This window comes from Vanellus vanellus, assembly GCF_965231255.1.
Source record: "Vanellus vanellus genome assembly, chromosome: 5".
NCBI classification, from domain to species: domain Eukaryota; kingdom Metazoa; phylum Chordata; class Aves; order Charadriiformes; family Charadriidae; genus Vanellus; species Vanellus vanellus.
In genome coordinates this window covers 63,807,597-63,826,226 of record NC_138910.1, presented here as the reverse complement: position 1 = coordinate 63,826,226, position 18,630 = coordinate 63,807,597, and the positions used below count along the sequence as shown (strand labels likewise).

Genomic DNA, 18,630 nt, shown 5'->3' with positions numbered 1-18,630 from the left:
GAAGACAGACATTGATTCATATTTTCCACCAATCAAGTGTAATGCGTCTGTGAACAAGTCAGTTTATTGCAAGTCAATGTACTTTTACTTAAGATCATGAGAAGATTCGACTCTCAAGCAAGACAAATCAATTTCACAAACTTAATTCACACAATGCAAATAAATGCTTCACATTATAGACATTTAGATTTTCTTTAAACCTTTTTATTTAGAGATTTTTCTGGTAAGGAGATATACCATAGGAAAGCAATTTCACTGGCAGTGAGGTATGTATATACTCTACCAAAATACTCCTCTTGTTTTAACTGCTTTTAACTTTATTTACATATAAAGAAAATATCAATGCATATCCTTGGCTTAACTACAGTATCTGTTACCCTATATGAGTAAAATGAAATGTTACTTGCATACAAAATTGATTTGTAGAGGAATCTGACTTGATTTAAACAAAAATCATGTTCTGAAACAGTTTAAATGAACAAACACAATTTATCATGACCAAGACACCTGCACCGTATTTCCATCCTCACAGCACATTTATTTCAGTAATTCTGTAAGTAGGTCCTTAGCATGAGCATAGTGTTACAGTTTTCATACATATAATCACATCCAAAACAAGCTCTAAAATTTAAGTTGTAAACATTCTCTTCATATGTAGAAACATTTCAATCTGTGTTCGAATTTTCTAAAATGATCAATCTTTTAAACAGAATTATAAATGAAAAGTCTACTCTAACCGTGTAGTGAGCAATGCTTATTAGTACATTTCTACAGTGTTAAATAAAATAGTAGAGAGGCAAACTTCTGTAAGCAAGTCAGACTTTAAGTAAATCATCATAAAGAAACAAACTTGTTAACAAAAAGATGCTCGGTAATAAAGAAAGTTGGATCGAATCTACTATGATACAAAAACATAAGGGTAAATACCATCTTTGTTGACAAGTAGGAGGTAGCATGGATGCACCACTTTATTGTCAGTGAGAAATGCAACTGAAGTAAAGAATATTTCCTTACCACAAATTTCCAGTATTATGTACATATTTCTCTTAGAAATTTGTTTAAACAACTTTCCCTCCACTTTTTAGTACAAAAAGCCTCATGTGATTTAAAAAAAACACTTACACACCTAGATAGAATAGTACTAATTGCCCTATTTGAATGAAACAGTCTCTTGAACTATGAAGTACATGATATTTAATGCCCTAAGTTGAGTAAATCGTATTAGCAGTTCTTGGTATTATACAAAACACTACATACATACAAACAAAATATAATATCTTATTTTACTATGTAATTCTTTTTGGAATAAACAGAGCCTTGATTTGGGTAACACTGAAGAGAACGTGGTTTCTTTTCTTTTATTAAAGTCTGTCTTTTAAGTACTCATGTGCAACAATTTAAAAATGGCTGCCATACATGTAATGGTCTTGTACTGATAGTGAACACGGTAACTGACAAAAAACATAATAAACCTTAAAAACACATCTTCCACCCTATATAAAATATAAAGACTACTTACTGTAACTGTTAAGTATTCAATTTATTTTGATGTTACTGTAATCCACTTCCTCTATTTTTCTGTCTTTAGCATTTATAAACATAATTTAGTGTAGCAATTTATTTTAAAAAAATGACAAAGTATTTCAAATTTACATCCAATTAAAATTCAAAATGTTTCCTTGTTCTATGATGCTGCTTCTGCCATCAGTAAAGAAAATGAAGTTTCAGTAATCGAAGCAGGCTTTTTAAGTAGTGATGTAACTTCAACCATGCCAGCTCCAGTCCGTGGAAGATTTGCGTTGACAATGTGTCGCTGCAAGTGCTTTATCCAGTCTTCTTGAACAGACAAAGGTCCTCGAAAGACCAGACCACAAAACCTATGCAAATATCAAAATTATTCCATCACGATATATCAAGCTCTACCGAAAAATTATAAGAGACAGGCATTAAGTGGAAAGTCTCAATTTTCTTGAGGTTCGCTTCTACATATTTTTGCCGAAAACCTTAGTAATTGAGTTCCTTCATAGTAACTGTGAGCGCAAAACCTTTGCAGTTTATACAACTTACACTTGTACATTTTTAACACTAGCAATAGCCATCTGTTGGTTTTAGGTAAGGCTTCTTTTGAAGGACAGAATATTACTCAGACATGTCAAGGCCAGGCCGGACGGGGCTTTGAGCAACCTGGTTTAGTGGAAGGTGTCCCTGCCCATGGCAGGGGGGTTAGAATGAGATGATCTTCAAGGTCCCTTCCAACCTAAACCATTCTACAATTCTATGACCAAAGACATTTTAGCTAGAGAAACAGCTGGCAACCTAGTACCTGAATATGACTGATTCGAGTCCTCTTGTTCAAATTAATGAAAATAAGCAACTGCCCCCCCCCCCCCCCCCCCTTATTATTCAATTTAATCACAAACACATTTACAGGATACAATCTCAAATCTCTCTATGACTAAAATTAGCAAACTCTTAAGAATGTGTTCTTCCAATGAAAATAACCCCGTGTACCTGCATCTGAGTATGTAAACTTCATCAGCGCTATGAGGTAATGGCAGCATTTTTTTCTTGCTTCCAGATCTTGACCTTGACTTCTTTTGCTTACAGTCTAAAGCTAAGAAGAGAGAAATTTCCACATGTGAAAGTGATACTTCAATGAGCGTTAACCAGATATTTAGCAAGCATCCCCTATACCAGTAGTGAAAAGACATCTACCTCCTTGTTATTCTACATTTAATTATAATGTAAATCCAAAACAATTACAGTGTCTTCTAAGAAATCTACTGGCAAAACACATGAAGCTATTTTTTTAGTTTAGCACAGTGCTTGCTCTTTAAAAGACTAGATAATTGACATTCAGCATTAAATTGTTGTTTTAGTATCAGCAAGCACCTACTAACCTATCGCAGAATTACACAAAAGCAAAGCACCATTGGAAATTCCCTTTCATGCATAAAAGGCTGTCAAAATCTTGGAATTTGTTCTGTAGTTCAAGGACCATCATAAGACCACTCATGTTCAACCAAGTTACAACTTCACAAAGCTGTAGCTTTCAGCTAATATAATCAAGAATTTCTAGTTTGAATAAAACACCTGCCATTTGTTTTCAACGTAAAGCAAAAGTTTGTCCTTTTATTCTAAGAATTTCAAATGAAGCTTCCCCCTCACTCTTGTCTGAATTCTAATGCATCTTACAAAAATTATGTATTAATCCACGGCAGTGGGAGCTGGTATTAGGACATTCAACAGGGATGGCAAAGCCACTTTTTAAATTCAGTCTAAGCATTTGAAACTATGTATGAAAATAATGTGTGTGCACAGGAAATGCATAGCAAATGGGTTCGGTTAGCATTGAGGTCTGTACCTCCCGTAAATAGACATAATAGGAATCTGTAACAAAACCTGGAGATTCTAAGAAGCAGCCAAAGTTGGGAGATGAGAGGATTAAACCAAGTTAATATTGTTATGATCAAAACAGCTGATAAAGCTCAAGAAAAACACGAAGTTTGGGACTGCTTGAACTGAGAAGTGTATCTAGCTATTCTCCCTCCCAAAACACAAGACACCAACGCTAAAACTCCACAGAAGCCTGAAAGACAGTAACAAGTGGTATTCTTGATAGCAAAAAAGCATAATGCTGTGCTACTGAAGCATCTTAACAGTAAAACTAAAAAATTGTTACACTTGTCTAAGTTTTGACTCCTGTAATATAAAACAGAAGGATAAACATCTTAGTATTCTGAAACATAAGACATCACCTGGTGAGGCAAAACATGCTGATTTAAAGAACACACAGTCTTGATTGCATCCTTCATTTTTCTTATGTCCTCCAAATGAGCACCTCTCAAGCTTTTACCCTGTAGCCAAACTTTTAACTTGTAGATACACCAGACATTCCCCAGTTCCACCCCACACTGAAAGATTCCTACAGTATCTAGAAGAGTTAGAATGAATTTTTGTGGTTTGAAGGTACCAGAGAACTAATCAAACAAGCAGAAAGCGGATACAAACCTAAAAAGACTTCCTTCAGACCCTGGGTCAAGCCATCATTAGGAAGATGAAGCTTAACAGCATTTTTTCTGATAGCAACAACGAAAGCAGTGTGGATATAAAGCCAGTAACCCAAGGTGGCAGGGGAGAGAGAGATAGAAATGGCCAAGACAACTTCAGGTAAAGTGAATAGGTAAAGGGTTCTTAATGCTTTATGGTCTCATCAAAAGCACATTGTTCATATAATCAGGAAGAAAAAAGCTAACTATCTTTCAGGCTGTAGGAACTACCAAGTAGTATAAATACTTTACATACCGCAAAATCGGTAGCAACATCACCAGAAATGTAAGCAAATAAAATACTGAAACCCAGACACCCATTCTCTGAAGAGAACTATTTGCATGAGGGACGACTTATCTGAAGCAGTTATTCCAGCAAAAGCTTTGCCATTGCTGATTTTGCAGAACATCATGGGAAAAAGGGAAACAGAAGTCAGTATCATCCGAATGCAAACACATTCATGAGTTTCATCTGATGTCAGTTAGTTGATGTCAGTTGATATGAGTCCAAAAAAAAAAAAAAAGCAGTAGACAGCAGGCTCCTTCTAGAGAAGCCTACATGCATTTGAAACAAGAATTAGCTTATTTCCTTCATGTTAGCAAACTTATGACATTCATTCCCATCAAGAAATCTGATTCTACTCACATACATCCCAAGCATTTCAGAGAGCTTTCACTTTCTTACTAGACCAGAATTGGGCTTCTGCAACAGAGTTCCTGAAACATAATGGTTTTGTGTGTGTGTAATCTTCTAAGAAAAAAAAAAGTCTGATCTACTGTGCAATCAAACAGACAGCAACACAAACAGAAACTGCCATAATGTACCAGGAGAGGTAGTTTCTACTTCCTTGAAAGGTACCTTTCCCAAGAACAATGAAAAACAAGGAAAACAAAAGAATGGGTATCTTCCCTGATCCATTTATCACGAAGGCTCTAGATAGAGAAATTACAAACCAAAGAACAGAAAAAGACATCAAGAAAAAAAGTTGAGACCACTCAACGCATTCTCAGAGTAACTTAGTGAAGACTGAAGTAGATTTGTCCAAGCAAGAAACTGTTATAAAAGAAAATACTAAGAATACTAAACCTGTGTTCTGCAAGGGGTATTTGTTGTTCCCTTTGTCTTTTGACCTAGTGAACATATTCCTTCACATTTTAGGGGGCACAAAGCGGCACAAGTACATTTTCAAGTTACTCCAGTGAAGCAGGAAAGTAAGCAGAGAAGCCGTAACGTCTGGGTAAAGCTGATTGAAAATGGTAATTCCAACACCAGTTATCAGAGACATGTACCAGCAACTACCACATAAACTACATTTTTGTCTATCCACAGAGTAACAAGTTTAAATGAAGTCACATGCACACACTTAAATACTCTGTTGACATGTCGCTTACAAGTGCTTGCCAAGCATCAAGTAAGTCACACCACTGCCTCACCCATAAGAAAGCAGAACCATGTTCTGATCAGAGCTCAGTTACTGTTCTTCCAATGTCTTTAACTGCAATAAAGCATGACCTCAGAAAGTAGCACGTTCAGAAAAAGATCAAGGATAGTTTAGCTTTAGTAAGCTGCATGGAAATTGCAGCAAGTTGCCAGAGACAGGCAGGAACTACCTACCATTAATGCCTACTTTGTGGCTATCACAGCTCCCAAACTACCATCTTTCATTGTCCATAAAGGCTCGATTCTTTTTGGAAGAAGCTTCCTTCTTTCAAGTTTGGCCACCTGGTGTTTCCTAGTTGCTATTCCAAAAACCTTTTGTAAACAACCGGTTACACCACTTCAAACCTCTGATACAGCATAACAGAGAAATAACCCATTTAGAACAAAAGGCAATTAAACTTTGGAGTAATCTCCTTGAGGCACTCAAGTTCAATTTCAGAGCACACTATTTAGAAAAATATACGCTAGGTAGAAAGGCTGCATATAAAAAACCTTCTTTACCTCTGCAACCACTTATCAAGAAAGACTACAAGCAAATGGAGATAGGAGGCTAAAATGAGCATGCCTAAGACAACATGAATTAGCAAAGTCACAATTAGAGGTCCTTCATGCCATGACATTTGGTCTGAGGTTCAAAGTTAAAGTGCATTTACGCAAATTTGCATGCTCCGCTTCGTGATGTCCCCCAAAATGGAACACTTTTCATTTCAGGAAGACTGAAGCTGGGTCTTTATTCAGATTTCATTCCTTTTGTCACAGTGTACGTAAGCTAACACAAGCTGAATAATTGCACGCATAAATAGATCTAATTAACCATTTAAAAACACTGCCAATTAAAGAGTAAAAAATAAGGAATTACCTTTCTTGTATATTTATTCACTAATTTTTCAAATTCAATCACTTGCTATGTATCCTCATCATTACTGCACAGTAAAATGCATTAAAAACATCCCTCCAGTAATTTGCTCCCTGAAGGATTTTATGAGATACTAAGAATTAGCTGATCGTGCCAGTTGATCACTTATAACTGTAAGAGCACAGAGATAAAGACACACAATGCCAGTGGATCTCAGATTTCTCTTGTAGCTGCATATGCTTCCACAGTAAACTTCCCAAAGCTACATTTTTGACAGAGCAGTATTAGAAATTATTTGGAAGTGTAGTGGCCACATGAAATGACACCTTAGTCATACTGTTGACTCAAAGGCCAGACAGACTCCTTGCTCTGTATTTTACTGTTCTCTCCCAAACTCCTGAAAAAGCAGTCTCCATCTACAGAAGCAAAGAGCAAAGAAGAGAGTGGCAATTCCCAGAAAACGACAGCTGGTAGGAAGAGACTGAGTATGTGAAAAGAGTCAACAAAGAGAAGATGTAAAAAGCGAGGGTGCAAGAGAGTATCAAGAGACTTGGGAGGGAAAGAGAGGCCTAGAGAGAAGAAAAGGAAGGAAGATGGATATACAACAGTACCAAGAAGAGCAAGATGCATTTTGAAGATTTTGTGTAGGTCTGTCCAATGCTTTAAAGATAATCAGAAGAAAGCAGCAAGTTTGCCACATGCTCTGAGAAACACTAGTATGTTGCTATTCATCAAAAACAGGAAATGAGTGTCTACCCAAGACGAGCGATTAAATCATCACATTGTTCAAAACTGGACCGCATAACAACAACGTTAATGTTCCAGCCAGACATCTGAAGACCATCACGCAATCACTAATACACATAAGCAAGTAACTATCCAAATGAACCTAGATGGCATTTGCTATACAGTGGATCCACACTGCATAACTATAGGCACAAATTAAGTTTAATAAACACTGACTTCTGGGATGTTTTTCTGGAGTTCATTTTTTCTGGAGTTCATTCTCAAAATTCACCATTATGCTTAACTACGTCTATTATACTGCTAAAACTGTCAAGTTTGGGGGAAAAAAAAAAAAGGGGGGGGTTAGAGTTAACTAAATGTGATCAAATTACTGACTCTGAAGAAGCAGGACATCTGCTATAAAAGCAATATGCCGATAGTCAATATCAAAAACATGCAGACAAACTGAAAAACTGAGTGGAACACTGGTACATAAGCTAATGTAGCACTAGAAAAGGTCTCACTTTGGTGATGTGCAGAGATTAATATATTTCTCTTACTAAACCGTAATGCCTAGCTCCCATAACAATTGCCAAATAAAAGAATTACAGCATTCATGTTTACGTACAATTATTTAATTACAGCAAGAAACCGAGACAAATATTAACCAACGTGACTTCTTTCCAGTACTTATGTTTACTTTAGAAGAGATAAGAAAGGCTTCCTGAAAACAGAAGAAAGAATCTGTATAATTGTCTCCATACACGTTCCAGGCTGAAGCCAAACTGAAGACATCTCGAAATTGCTCTTAACTGGCACCATTTTTGAATAAGAAAAACTGAGATCTCCCCAAGAGCAACACTCATAGTGAAGTTTAAAACTAGTGTGTGCCAGTGAAATCTTGCATTAAAATCTCTTCACAAAACTTTATATTTTAAGTGGAATATCACACACTACCACTGTTTAAAAGTGTATTTTCTGGTCTACAAGCCTTGCATTGAACTTGCTCGAATGAAAAGTCAATGAGCAAAGTTTACAAACTTTGCAGAGTTACAACAGTTTTAATGGTAATGACTAAGTCAATACAAATATATACATTGGTTGCATAATGTTACAGCTAGAACTTAAGCCTCTCTTAAGTCATTAGTTTCAGTGAGAGGCCTTTATCCACATGGTGCAGGCTATTTATCTGGCCCAGCTCCAGCTTTGGAGATGAAAAGATTTTTATTTTTTTTAAAGTTTTATTTCTAACCTTTTTTTTTAAGCTTTGTTTCTAACCTAATTTTAAACAAACTTCTAGGTCCGATGATACAAGACTCGAGAGTTTTCTTTCAGTTCTTTTAAAGAAAGGGGCAACTGTTCTGCTCAGTGTGCTACTACTTTGCTAGCAAAATACATTTCTTAAAGAAAACAAACAAAATATCCCTGAAAGCACCTTAACAAGCTACCTTCACTTTTCCCATTTAGCAAAAGGGAAGCTGAGGTACAAGGAGCTTGTCCAGGATCCAATCTCTGTGTACTATCCTGTTTGCCACAGCGCCTCTTCCATTTAATTATTGTTCAGATTTTAACATGCAATTTTGAATACATAGCTATTGAAAAATATTTCACCAGTAGGTATATAAGCAAAGTAACTTACCACAGGGCTAATATCACAGCAGTGGTAAATGAAGTCCACTATCATCATCTTTCTACTGAGTAAATATGAAAACTTTCAGAATGACTAACTAAAGGTATACACTCCTCCACGCTGGATATTACTGCATCTGCTGACTTCCTCCTAAATCTACTTTGTTACAGCATTAACTTAGTATAACGTAAGTCCTGGCAGCTGCTGGGCTAAAATATTTTTGAGCCTTCTGCAGAGAAATCCTGAAATTCAGTTTGTGATTCTTATCATAATGAATTACATCTGCAGATAAATAAAAGGATTATCCATTTTTCCAAATCATCATGTAAAAGTCTGTGCTTGTTGACACAGAAAACTGATGGTTGCCCTTCTTAATTACTGGATATTCCAGACTTCCTACCTCTGAATTTTCCTCACTATATTCCATCTCTGCTCCCCAATTTGCTGTTGATCATACTAAGTCCCACTAATCTCAACAATAATCCAAGTAAACTCAGAAACTGCCTACAGCCAAGCAAACTGCAGGCCTTTGGAAAAAGAGTCAAAATATGGAATATCAGAGGAATTGCAAAATGAAGTGTGTTTTAATAAAAACCATTAATAGCAGTGCCAAATGCTGTAACTACACTCAGTTCATGTCAGACCAGGTAGTTTTTGGGTTCTGAGCCAAACAAGAAATGAAACTAACTACATACAAAATGTTGTTAGAAATAAACTGCAAAATTACTTGCTTTTCCTATTTTAACTACAGGATTCGTAGTAATTATATGTACTAGACTGTAAAAGTTACTTGTTGGTTTGTTGCGGGGTTTGTTTGTTGGGTTTTTTTTTTCCTCTCCTTTTTGAGGTACTTTCAAACACTTCATTAGAAGGCCAGCTAGCTGGTTTGGAAGTTGTGATATTGTAGGAGAATGAATTTAAGTGACCATCTCTTAGTTTTGCTTACATACCTTAAGTGTTGGATCCAAAATAAATGAGTAAGAATGAAAATCAGACATGAGAGTGGACAACAGCAACATACCTTTTCTTAAAAGTTGCTGAAGTTTTATGGCAAATAAATTGTTTACCAGCAGAAGCTTCAAAATTATTTTGAATTAACATATGCTTTTGTCCAGTCTGATGAGGAAAATGTATCATAGACAGACTTGCTTTTACATCTGTAACAAAACATACCTGTCCCAGTCAAAAGTCCAGCACTCTTCTTTCGTGCATAAGCGCGTAAGTGGTTGGACAGGCTAACAGCACTTGTAAACGTCGTATTGCAATGCACACACGTTCTAAGCTTCACAGGCATACCTATCATTCAAAAGAAAACTATAATCCAGTTCTCTCTTCAAAAAATGAAATTCTCAAAGCGTTGTAAAAAGTTTTCTGCAATAAAGATGGTTTAAAATATATTCACTGCATTGACGCAATTGTTTAGTATATTAGAAGGATCCAAGTTAACCGTTATTAGTTTTCCATGTAGTGCTTTAAGCCAAACCATGTTATTTGAAAAAGAACAGAAAGGAGGCAACTTGAGCCCATTAGGCTACTCTGCATTTAATACCTACTATCAAGTTCCTACAGATCTCCACATTATGAAGCTCTAATCCCAAAATAACAATCCTGCAATTTGAATAGCACAATTCTGTTGAGAAATTTCAGAGCTTGCAACATTTTCAATACAGAGAATTTTGAAAGTCTAGTTGACAAAGTGGTAATTAAAATTTGTGTTTTACCCATATGACTGAAGAGCTCAATACTAAATTAGGCTGTCGTTGAAGACTCAGATAAAAAGGTGGTAAAACACACCACTGAACAGCTGTTAAACAAAACATTTTGTTCAGTGCATTTTCTGTTCATTACTTTAGATGCGCAATCGATAATGAAAGTTAATGACTTGACGTTTTTTGCTAAAATCTTTGTGCTAAATAAATGATCAACAAAGAAACATGCTATTTATCACAGGAAAACAGTGAAACAATACTGAACTCCTCACTTACCAGACAAAGAAACCAATATAACTTATTCCCTGCTCAGCTTCACCATAACGTTTCTCCCTTCATTTTACCAAAGATACATTGTTTTGGACAACTAGTATTTCAAGTTCACTACTAATATATTACTAGAAGAAAAAAAAAATAAAAAAGCCCAAACTACTCAGCTGGAAAGCCTCTGTTTGCAGGAAAGAAAGAATCCTATTCTCCAGCAGCCCACAGAAGACATGCTGTTTTTTCAGGCAAGTTACAGAAGAAGAACACCTGGCTGGTAAAAACCTTTTTAAAAACTAAAACCAGAATTAGAAATATTTGTCGTCTTAGGGAAAACAGAAGAATTTCGGCTCGATGTTAAATATTTTCTTATTAACTCAACTGGCACAGTGCGTTAGTTGTCAAATTCTGTTACCTCAGCCACAGATAATTATAGGGCCCCATTCGTAACTGTTAGTACTATGCAAGCATGTTTATTTTTACCTGGTTGATCATCACAACCAAACAGATGCTACCTAGTATTCAGCAGTAAATATTAAACAGAAAAGCAATACACAGTGTCAGGTTTGGCAAGCTATTCCTTTAGTGTCGTTTTTCAAATCGTTAAGCCTGTCAAAGATACGCTTCCTTTATTGAACAATCTCCTGTTTTAAAGGACAACCACAGACGTCCAGAAGACATTAAATGTAATTCCATTCCACCTCTACTATGTCATTTTAGAAAGCCACCTTTGTTAAGAAATTGATTGCCACACTTTTGTAGTGCCCTAAAAGAACATCTGAGTACATTGGATTGCTGCTGCTGTTTTTATTTGTTTAAAAGAAGAGAAGAATATAGGTGAAAATGTACTAGGCACTGCCAGTTTTACTAACCTGCCCTGAGCGATAACAAGAAAGCCAACAGAACCAAAAAAGTCAGGGGTATAAAAACAAGATCCTGCTCCTCAGTCTAAAGAATCCTGCAGCATTATAAGGTGGTGTCCAAACAAGAAACAGGTAAATGCAAGCTCTACAGACACATTAAAAAGGAGGTTGTAAGAATTCTCCAAGGCTAGAAGTAACTCTTATGTGACAAGTAAGTTAAAAACATCACTCTAAAACCCTCCCCTATTAGTACACAGAATATCTAGGAAGTTGATTATAGAATTGTTTCATTAGCACAATTCTCAGTGGAGGGGCAATGTCTGTCCGTATCAGTCAGGGGCTGTGCATTAGAAACCTGCTGGCTACAACTGTATCCCAACAAAGCTCGAACCAGCACAGGTCTTCACTCAGGATAGTCAGGCCCTAAGCAAGCATCAGTTTCTCACAGCAGCCGCAATTTTGAAACAAACAAGAATCAATCTATGTTGTAAGCGTATGTTCGCCCAAAACCATCAAAATCAGTTGACAGTGATTCATCAATTTGGAATATTATGCATTTATAATGGTATCAACAGTTCTGTTAGTTTGAGCAAATGCTGCTTTGCACAAACCTCAAAGATTTAAATGAAGTAGTTCCCAAACCAGCTGTTTTAATGCCAAGAAACTGGGTTACAAGCCCAAACATTTCAGAACTGTTAGTCTACCAAATATGCATGGACACTTCAACTTATTATTGCAGGATGTGTCGTCTTCCTTATTGAGGCTCATTTTGTGTCCACTTTGAGTTTGTATGCCCAGCTATATGCAGAACAGGAACCATGTTCCACGCAAAAACCCCTCAGTGCTGCTGAGGGTTTTTTTTTTACTTTAGGAAAAACATGTCAGAAGAATTTGCTCTGCTACCTCTTGCAGTCAGCGTCCTCTGGAAATGAAACAAGAATTAAATGAACAGAATCCCAAACAAAATACTCTGCGCTCATACATTTGCAATGAATTAAAGGACTTTTTGGAAATGTTGTCAAGACAGGTAGAAACGTCTTCTTACCTGACTGCATAGTCAAGTCCATTTTTTGTGGCTGATACATCAATGGACTGTCTTCATTTAATGGAAGAACACATTTCTGAACAAACCTCTTTCTTGCAGTTTGATTATGAATCTTTTGAGGAGAAATATCAGGATTCCTTTCTTCTCCTAACCTCTTATTTTTCAGGAGTTCTATCAGTGTAAGTGACTGATTTTTTTTCCCATCATGTAGTACTGCTTTTGTTTCATCACATTCATTTAGGAAACTCAGCCCTTCTTCCTCTGATGCAGACACAGATGTATCTTCAGTCTTTAGGCCATTATGGTATGCTTCAAGAGGTATAACATTCTGAGATAAAAAGTCATCATTTGATGCAAATTTCTGAGCAACAAATGGTCTGGGAATAATACGGCGACTGTTCAAAGCCTTCAGGATTTTTTCATACTTCTCTTCATTTTGCATCATCTCATTCAGAACACAGATCGGAGACTTGTGTGCATCCCACTTGGTTTTGCCAAGCCTCTTCAGGTGTCCTCGCACATGATTAGACAATCCAATTTTAGTATCAAACCAGCCTCCACAGAGCTGACACGTGTGCTCAGAGGAAGTTTCAGATTTCTCAATCGCTACAAAGAAAATAATTTTCATGTTTTTTGACAATTATATACAGTTAAACATTATAATAGAAAATAACAAGGACAAGAAGAGAGGCTTTACAACAAGATAAAGCAAGTCTTGTTTAGTGCTCAATAAATCCCTTTGTCCCCTTTAATTTATACCCAATTAAAAAAAAAAAAACAAACCAACAAACCACGAACAGAAAACAACACAACTTACCTTTTCTAACACGTTTAACAGGAGTTCCTGTTCCAGTTCTTTTAAAATGTTGCATTTTGTCACTTGTTGCTATCTGTTCTGGTGAAACAACATGACGGGCTTCATAGCTTAGTCCAGCTCTGTGAAGATGTCCTCTGACATGATTGGACAATCCAACACCTGTTTCAAAGGTTGCTGGACAGTATGGGCAGGACTTCTTTTCAAGTGACAAATCAGTCCAATGGAAAACTGAATTATGCTTTGGCAATGCTGATCCTACATTTTCTAAATTCTGAGGATCATGCAAATCATGCAGGAAGTTAGTACCCTCAGCATCTTCGTAATACTCAAAATAAAAGCCATCGTTCTGCTCATAACTAAGCGAAGATTTATCACCAGCTTCATGATCTTCCATTTTACCTTTGAATATGGGGAATAGGTTTACATGCTCCTGATTAATGTCACTGTAAGATTCATCCTCCACAGACTGTGTAGTGTAATCACATAGTTCAACATTATCCCATGAACTTTCATCCTCCGTTTCATAGCTGTCTTTTTTTTCAGCAGAGTTAAGTTTCTGTAAAACAACAACAGTCATTTTATGCAGAAAATCTGGATAGCAATCCATATCATCTCCTGTAACAGAGCTTTCCCTCTTGGATTCTTTAACCACTCTTTTTACAGCTACATGCCTATGATCTTTACAGCCTTCTGCCCTTTTGCAATCAAGATTATTCGAATCCATGACAAAACAATTATTACGGGGACTATTTGATGAAGAAAATAAACGTAAAGAACTGACAGAGTTGGACTCTTCCTTTTTTAAACACAAAGGATAAGAGTCACTAGATTTTTTAATAATCCTGTAGTTTTCATATTTGTGCCTATATAAATAATTACTGCTTGTTTTGACACTAGCTTTCTGCTTTGCTGCTTGACGAAAATATTTAGGTTTCTGTTCAATGCTATTTCTAATGAAAAAAGTCTTGTTTGTAGAATTTAGATTGCACACACTTACAGATGACTGTGAAACGCTTTTCCGAGCCTTCTGTATCCTGTAGGGTCTCTTATGAAGTTTTGCGAAGTTACTGGACTGTGAAGTAGAGCCAAATGATCTTTTTACATCCTGTTTTAAAACAGAGTTCTTTGGAAAAGTAGAAGATTGTTTGATCAACTGTTTTGTCCTGCTACCAAAATCTAAAGATTCTTCTATTATGCTGCCTTTTCTTTTTTCTAGTCTAAGATGGCTACCAAAGGGATCAATGCATGATGCTGGATGCAAATATTCCATGTGTTTTTTTAAAACGCTTCTAGCTGAAGTAGTAAATGGACACATCTTACACATATATGTCGATGACTTTTTTGAGGATCCTAAATATGGATCTTTCAAAGATGCTTTTTTCTGCGTTTTCCTCTGGGACATGTCGCTACCGATAATTGAACATTTGACTACTGCTCCATGAGCGATCCCTCGATGGCATTCCAGTTCATTTTCTGTCACAGCCATGAAATTGCATTCCTCACAACAATAATATCTTTTATCTTTTTCATGGGTCTTTGCATGCTGCACAAACGTTTTGGGACAATTGGTACCAAATACACACTGTGGACACTGTAACCGTGCACTCCTACCCTCATCCTGAAGCTCTTTCAGCTCACGTATTTCTTCCATCAGCTTCTGTCTTCTTTCCTGGTGAATTATCATATGTTTAAGAAGTGAATTACGATCTCGAAATGTCCTTCCACATTCCCTACATGCATAGGGCCTGGGGACATTGAGATGTCGGAAATGACTGTTCCCATCTAAATGGTACATCATATGCCTATGCAGATGTTTCTTCTCCCTAAAATTCACATTGCACTTTGTACAGGGATAAAATGATGGTTCATCAGTACTGAAAGTAGATGGCGATTCAGAATCATTCTGTTCACATTTATTTTTTAAAGTATTGGAAAGAAAAGTGCTAGTGTGAACAGGAGAAGTATCTTCTGCACAGTTACTACTGGGACTATAAATGAGCTGCTGGATAGCATCAACAGCTTCCAGCTCTTCATCTGTGGATTCAGGCTTTACTTTACTCAATGAATATTTTTGTGGTTCTACTATTTGTAGCTCCTCATTCTGCTCTAAGAAGTCAACATTTAATAGTTTTGATTTACTAGGAATACAACTTGTATCACCAAAACAGTCTTCAGTATAGCGTGTTATTTTACTAACATCCATTTTCCTTTTTCGCTTTTTTTCTAAGCCTACTTTACAGCGAATGGGAGACTTCTCTATTGTTTCTTCATTTGTCATAAGAAACTGTATAAACTCTTTTTGTGGATCCCAGCTGGGATCACATCCTGATCTGAAACCACCTGTACCTGAGGAAATGCCTGTTAATGTATCGACACAATCATCTTTCACTAGTAAGTTTTTATCATCCTCACAAACTTCTACTTGGCCTACTAAAGTGCTATCTACACTATTTCCTACTGATTTCTGTGAATCACAACCAATCGAAGCAGAGGTAGGTAGATTTTTAATGGAATGAGTCAGGTTCTTAGCATGTGCTACATCAGGTAACAAAAATAAAACTGGATGCTGATTTGATTTCTGTGATGTACTCTTCGCAGGCAGCGGAAGATCATGAACCACTGTCAAAGTTGAACAGGAATCTGTGTGATGACCTACAGGCTGTCCAGTGGTTAATGAAACACTGCCTTTATTCATAATGGAAGTCTTGGTTGAGGTGGAGTGTGAAACTGGTCCATTAACAGCAGTTCCTCTAGACAAGATAAAGTTTTCGCTAGAAACAGTAGGAGCACCAGTGTGTATAAATAGAGAAGTCTGGCCTCCACTTAAGGCTTTTTCAGATCTGTCCCTTGATGGCTCCTCAGGCAGAGTCAATGTATTGTTCTTCTGAAATGACGTGTTGCTCTCTTGTGGTTTAGGAATGCCACCTTCTTCCTCAGATATGAAACTATCATCACATAGGATTTCTTCTTCTTCTTTAGCACCAGTGACTTCAGTATTTATCTCTAGATCATCCATATTGCTGGTCTGTCCATTAAGTACATTTATACTAAAAAAAAAAAAAAAAAAGAAAACCAAGAAAAGAATCAGACAATCACAGAAATAAATAACGGCTGTTTCAATTTACAGTTTTCTTTGGGATCACCCTTCTTCACACTATAATCTAAAAATATGCTTGAACTTTAAAAAAATGTATTTTTTCATTTAGGATATTCAAGACATGTTTAAAGTTAATCAACAAAGCAATTAAAAAATATACTTTTTTGCTATGCTATATTAATAACCATACAGCAAAGTAGTCACTGCCTAGCATCCCAGTTCAAAAAAGACTGAACACCTACATGCAAGCAAGATGGAGGAAATGAGATTGTCAAAACCCGTGCAAATACATTCTACATGTATGTTAACATACACAGGCTACCTAGATATCTGCTATTCATTTTAGTGCTTAAAAAACCCCCCACCAACCAAAACCCCATACTTCCCTTTAGCACCTAGGAAACTAAAATAATCTTTACATATCTCAAGGTATTATTTTTTTTTCAAAGTTCTTGTATACAACTGACCTGATGCTACACAGAAGCCTGCAAAAATTTTTACTTTGATATTAAAGGAGAAAACACCACTAAGCTGATTTTGAACATCTGATTACTGATAGAGACATAGAAAAGGACCAAACTCACTGAAAAAAATTAAACGTCTTCCCATTCCCTTCTCACAAAAGGACTCTACTTGCTTTAAAATAAATAAATCAGATCCTGCTTACGTTATAAGGCCATTTTAAATGATAAGCAAATAAAACAGCATCTTCTTAAAGGTGGAACAAGCCCCACAATTAGAAAGAAACACTTAAATAGGATTTACCTACCAGAAGAAATCACCATGTTGAATCCAGAACATGACAATAATAGTATCTACTAGTAGAGAGAACTACTATACAGTAATTCCCTCTGGGAAGCTTTATGTACATAAAAATGTCTTTCTACAAGGGACTTTTATTCATACACAAAATCATCTACCCAATGCTTAGTGAGCACAAAGGAGTTGCCTCCACATGAAAATCAGTGTGTAACAGGAGTGTGAACTTAAGTCTACCCTGGCATTTACCTCTTACATAGGTCCTCAGAACACAGTAAGCATAAAGCATTAAAACATCCATCTAGGAGCCAGAAACATCTATCTATATTTTACAGAAATCACATATTTTACCATTAAAGAACACTATTTGCTTTGATCTTTGGGGGGATTTGATTCCTCCCACCACATACTTAGTTTCAGTTACGAATTAATATTTTGAATAGAGCTCAGTTAAAAGAAGTCATTACCTAGACTCTTTGAATTAAGATGTTATAACTCACAACTAATATCCATGGCTCCCCGCAATGGTCCTTCATCGAAACCAAGGAAGACCACACTTGACATCCTTTTTTCCTAAGGAGAGAAACCAACATGGTTAAACGACACCACTTTCATCTTTATACGTCACACTCTAAAATGAGTCCAGCATTTCTATTTGGTTTTCAATTCAACATTATGATAGCTATCCACACACTTCAAAGCTAGTTACGGCCTCATAGAAATTATGTTATTGTGCTTGTTTTGTTTCAAATCAGCAAAAGGACAGAACAAAACCTTTAACTTCCTTTAAGTTTGTAAAATAGAAACCTTAATGTAATACAACTTGTTTACTATTTTGAAGATAAAAGTAACTATATTTGGGGTAGAAATACAATGAAAAAAATTTGCCATTAAAAAGTGTTTTCTTTGCTACGCAGTCATTCAACTAGCCAACTTAGAAATACAGCAAAGCTCACCTCAGACACGTAATAAATGCTTAAAGTGTATGAAAGGTTTTATTCTATTATTTAACATACCTTTATGCAAATGTTCTACTAGATACCCCAGTTTCTTATCTTCCCATTTCTTACATTTTTGCATTTCTTTGCTGTTTTGAGATGGGTCATTTTCCACCATAATAAAGACTTCCAATAAGATCATATTCAAAGCTATCACCCTAAAATGGTGATAATGCACCACCCAGCATGAGCCTTTATATCACGTATCCAAGTTAGAAATGGGCAGTGCAAACATGCACTAAGAACCAGTAATGCAAAAGTCAATTAAAAGAAGTGCAACCTCCAAGGATGCACAACAGCTCCAACAGTTTTACAGCTGAACAGTGTAAGCTTCATACAGCGTCAAGCAGCAGAGTATAAAAGTGTTCACAAAAAG

At 36.3% G+C, this 18,630-nt stretch overlaps 1 protein-coding gene across 7 annotated transcripts in view; it reads right to left on the bottom strand.

The window, feature by feature from the left end:
- Nucleotides 1–950: 950 nt before the first annotated feature.
- Nucleotides 951–18,630, bottom strand: part of ZNF644 (zinc finger protein 644) — a gene marked incomplete at its 5' end in the record, with an annotated part of 52,235 nt that continues 34,555 nt past the window's right edge. For 2 of the 7 annotated variants that reach the window (XM_082483688.1, XM_082483691.1), the window contains 5 exons: nucleotides 951–1,877; nucleotides 2,512–2,614; nucleotides 12,584–13,189; nucleotides 13,401–16,447; nucleotides 17,724–17,829. In XM_082483688.1, the coding sequence (XP_082339814.1) occupies nucleotides 1,685–1,877; nucleotides 2,512–2,614; nucleotides 12,584–13,189; nucleotides 13,401–16,416 (3,918 nt within the window). In that variant the 3' untranslated portion in view covers nucleotides 951–1,684. Of the gene's footprint in view, nucleotides 1,878–2,511; nucleotides 2,615–9,875; nucleotides 9,999–12,583; nucleotides 13,190–13,400; nucleotides 16,448–17,723; nucleotides 17,830–18,630 lie in introns of all 7 variants that reach the window. The other 5 variants (XM_082483687.1, XM_082483689.1, XM_082483693.1 and 2 more) reach the window with 4 other exon arrangements.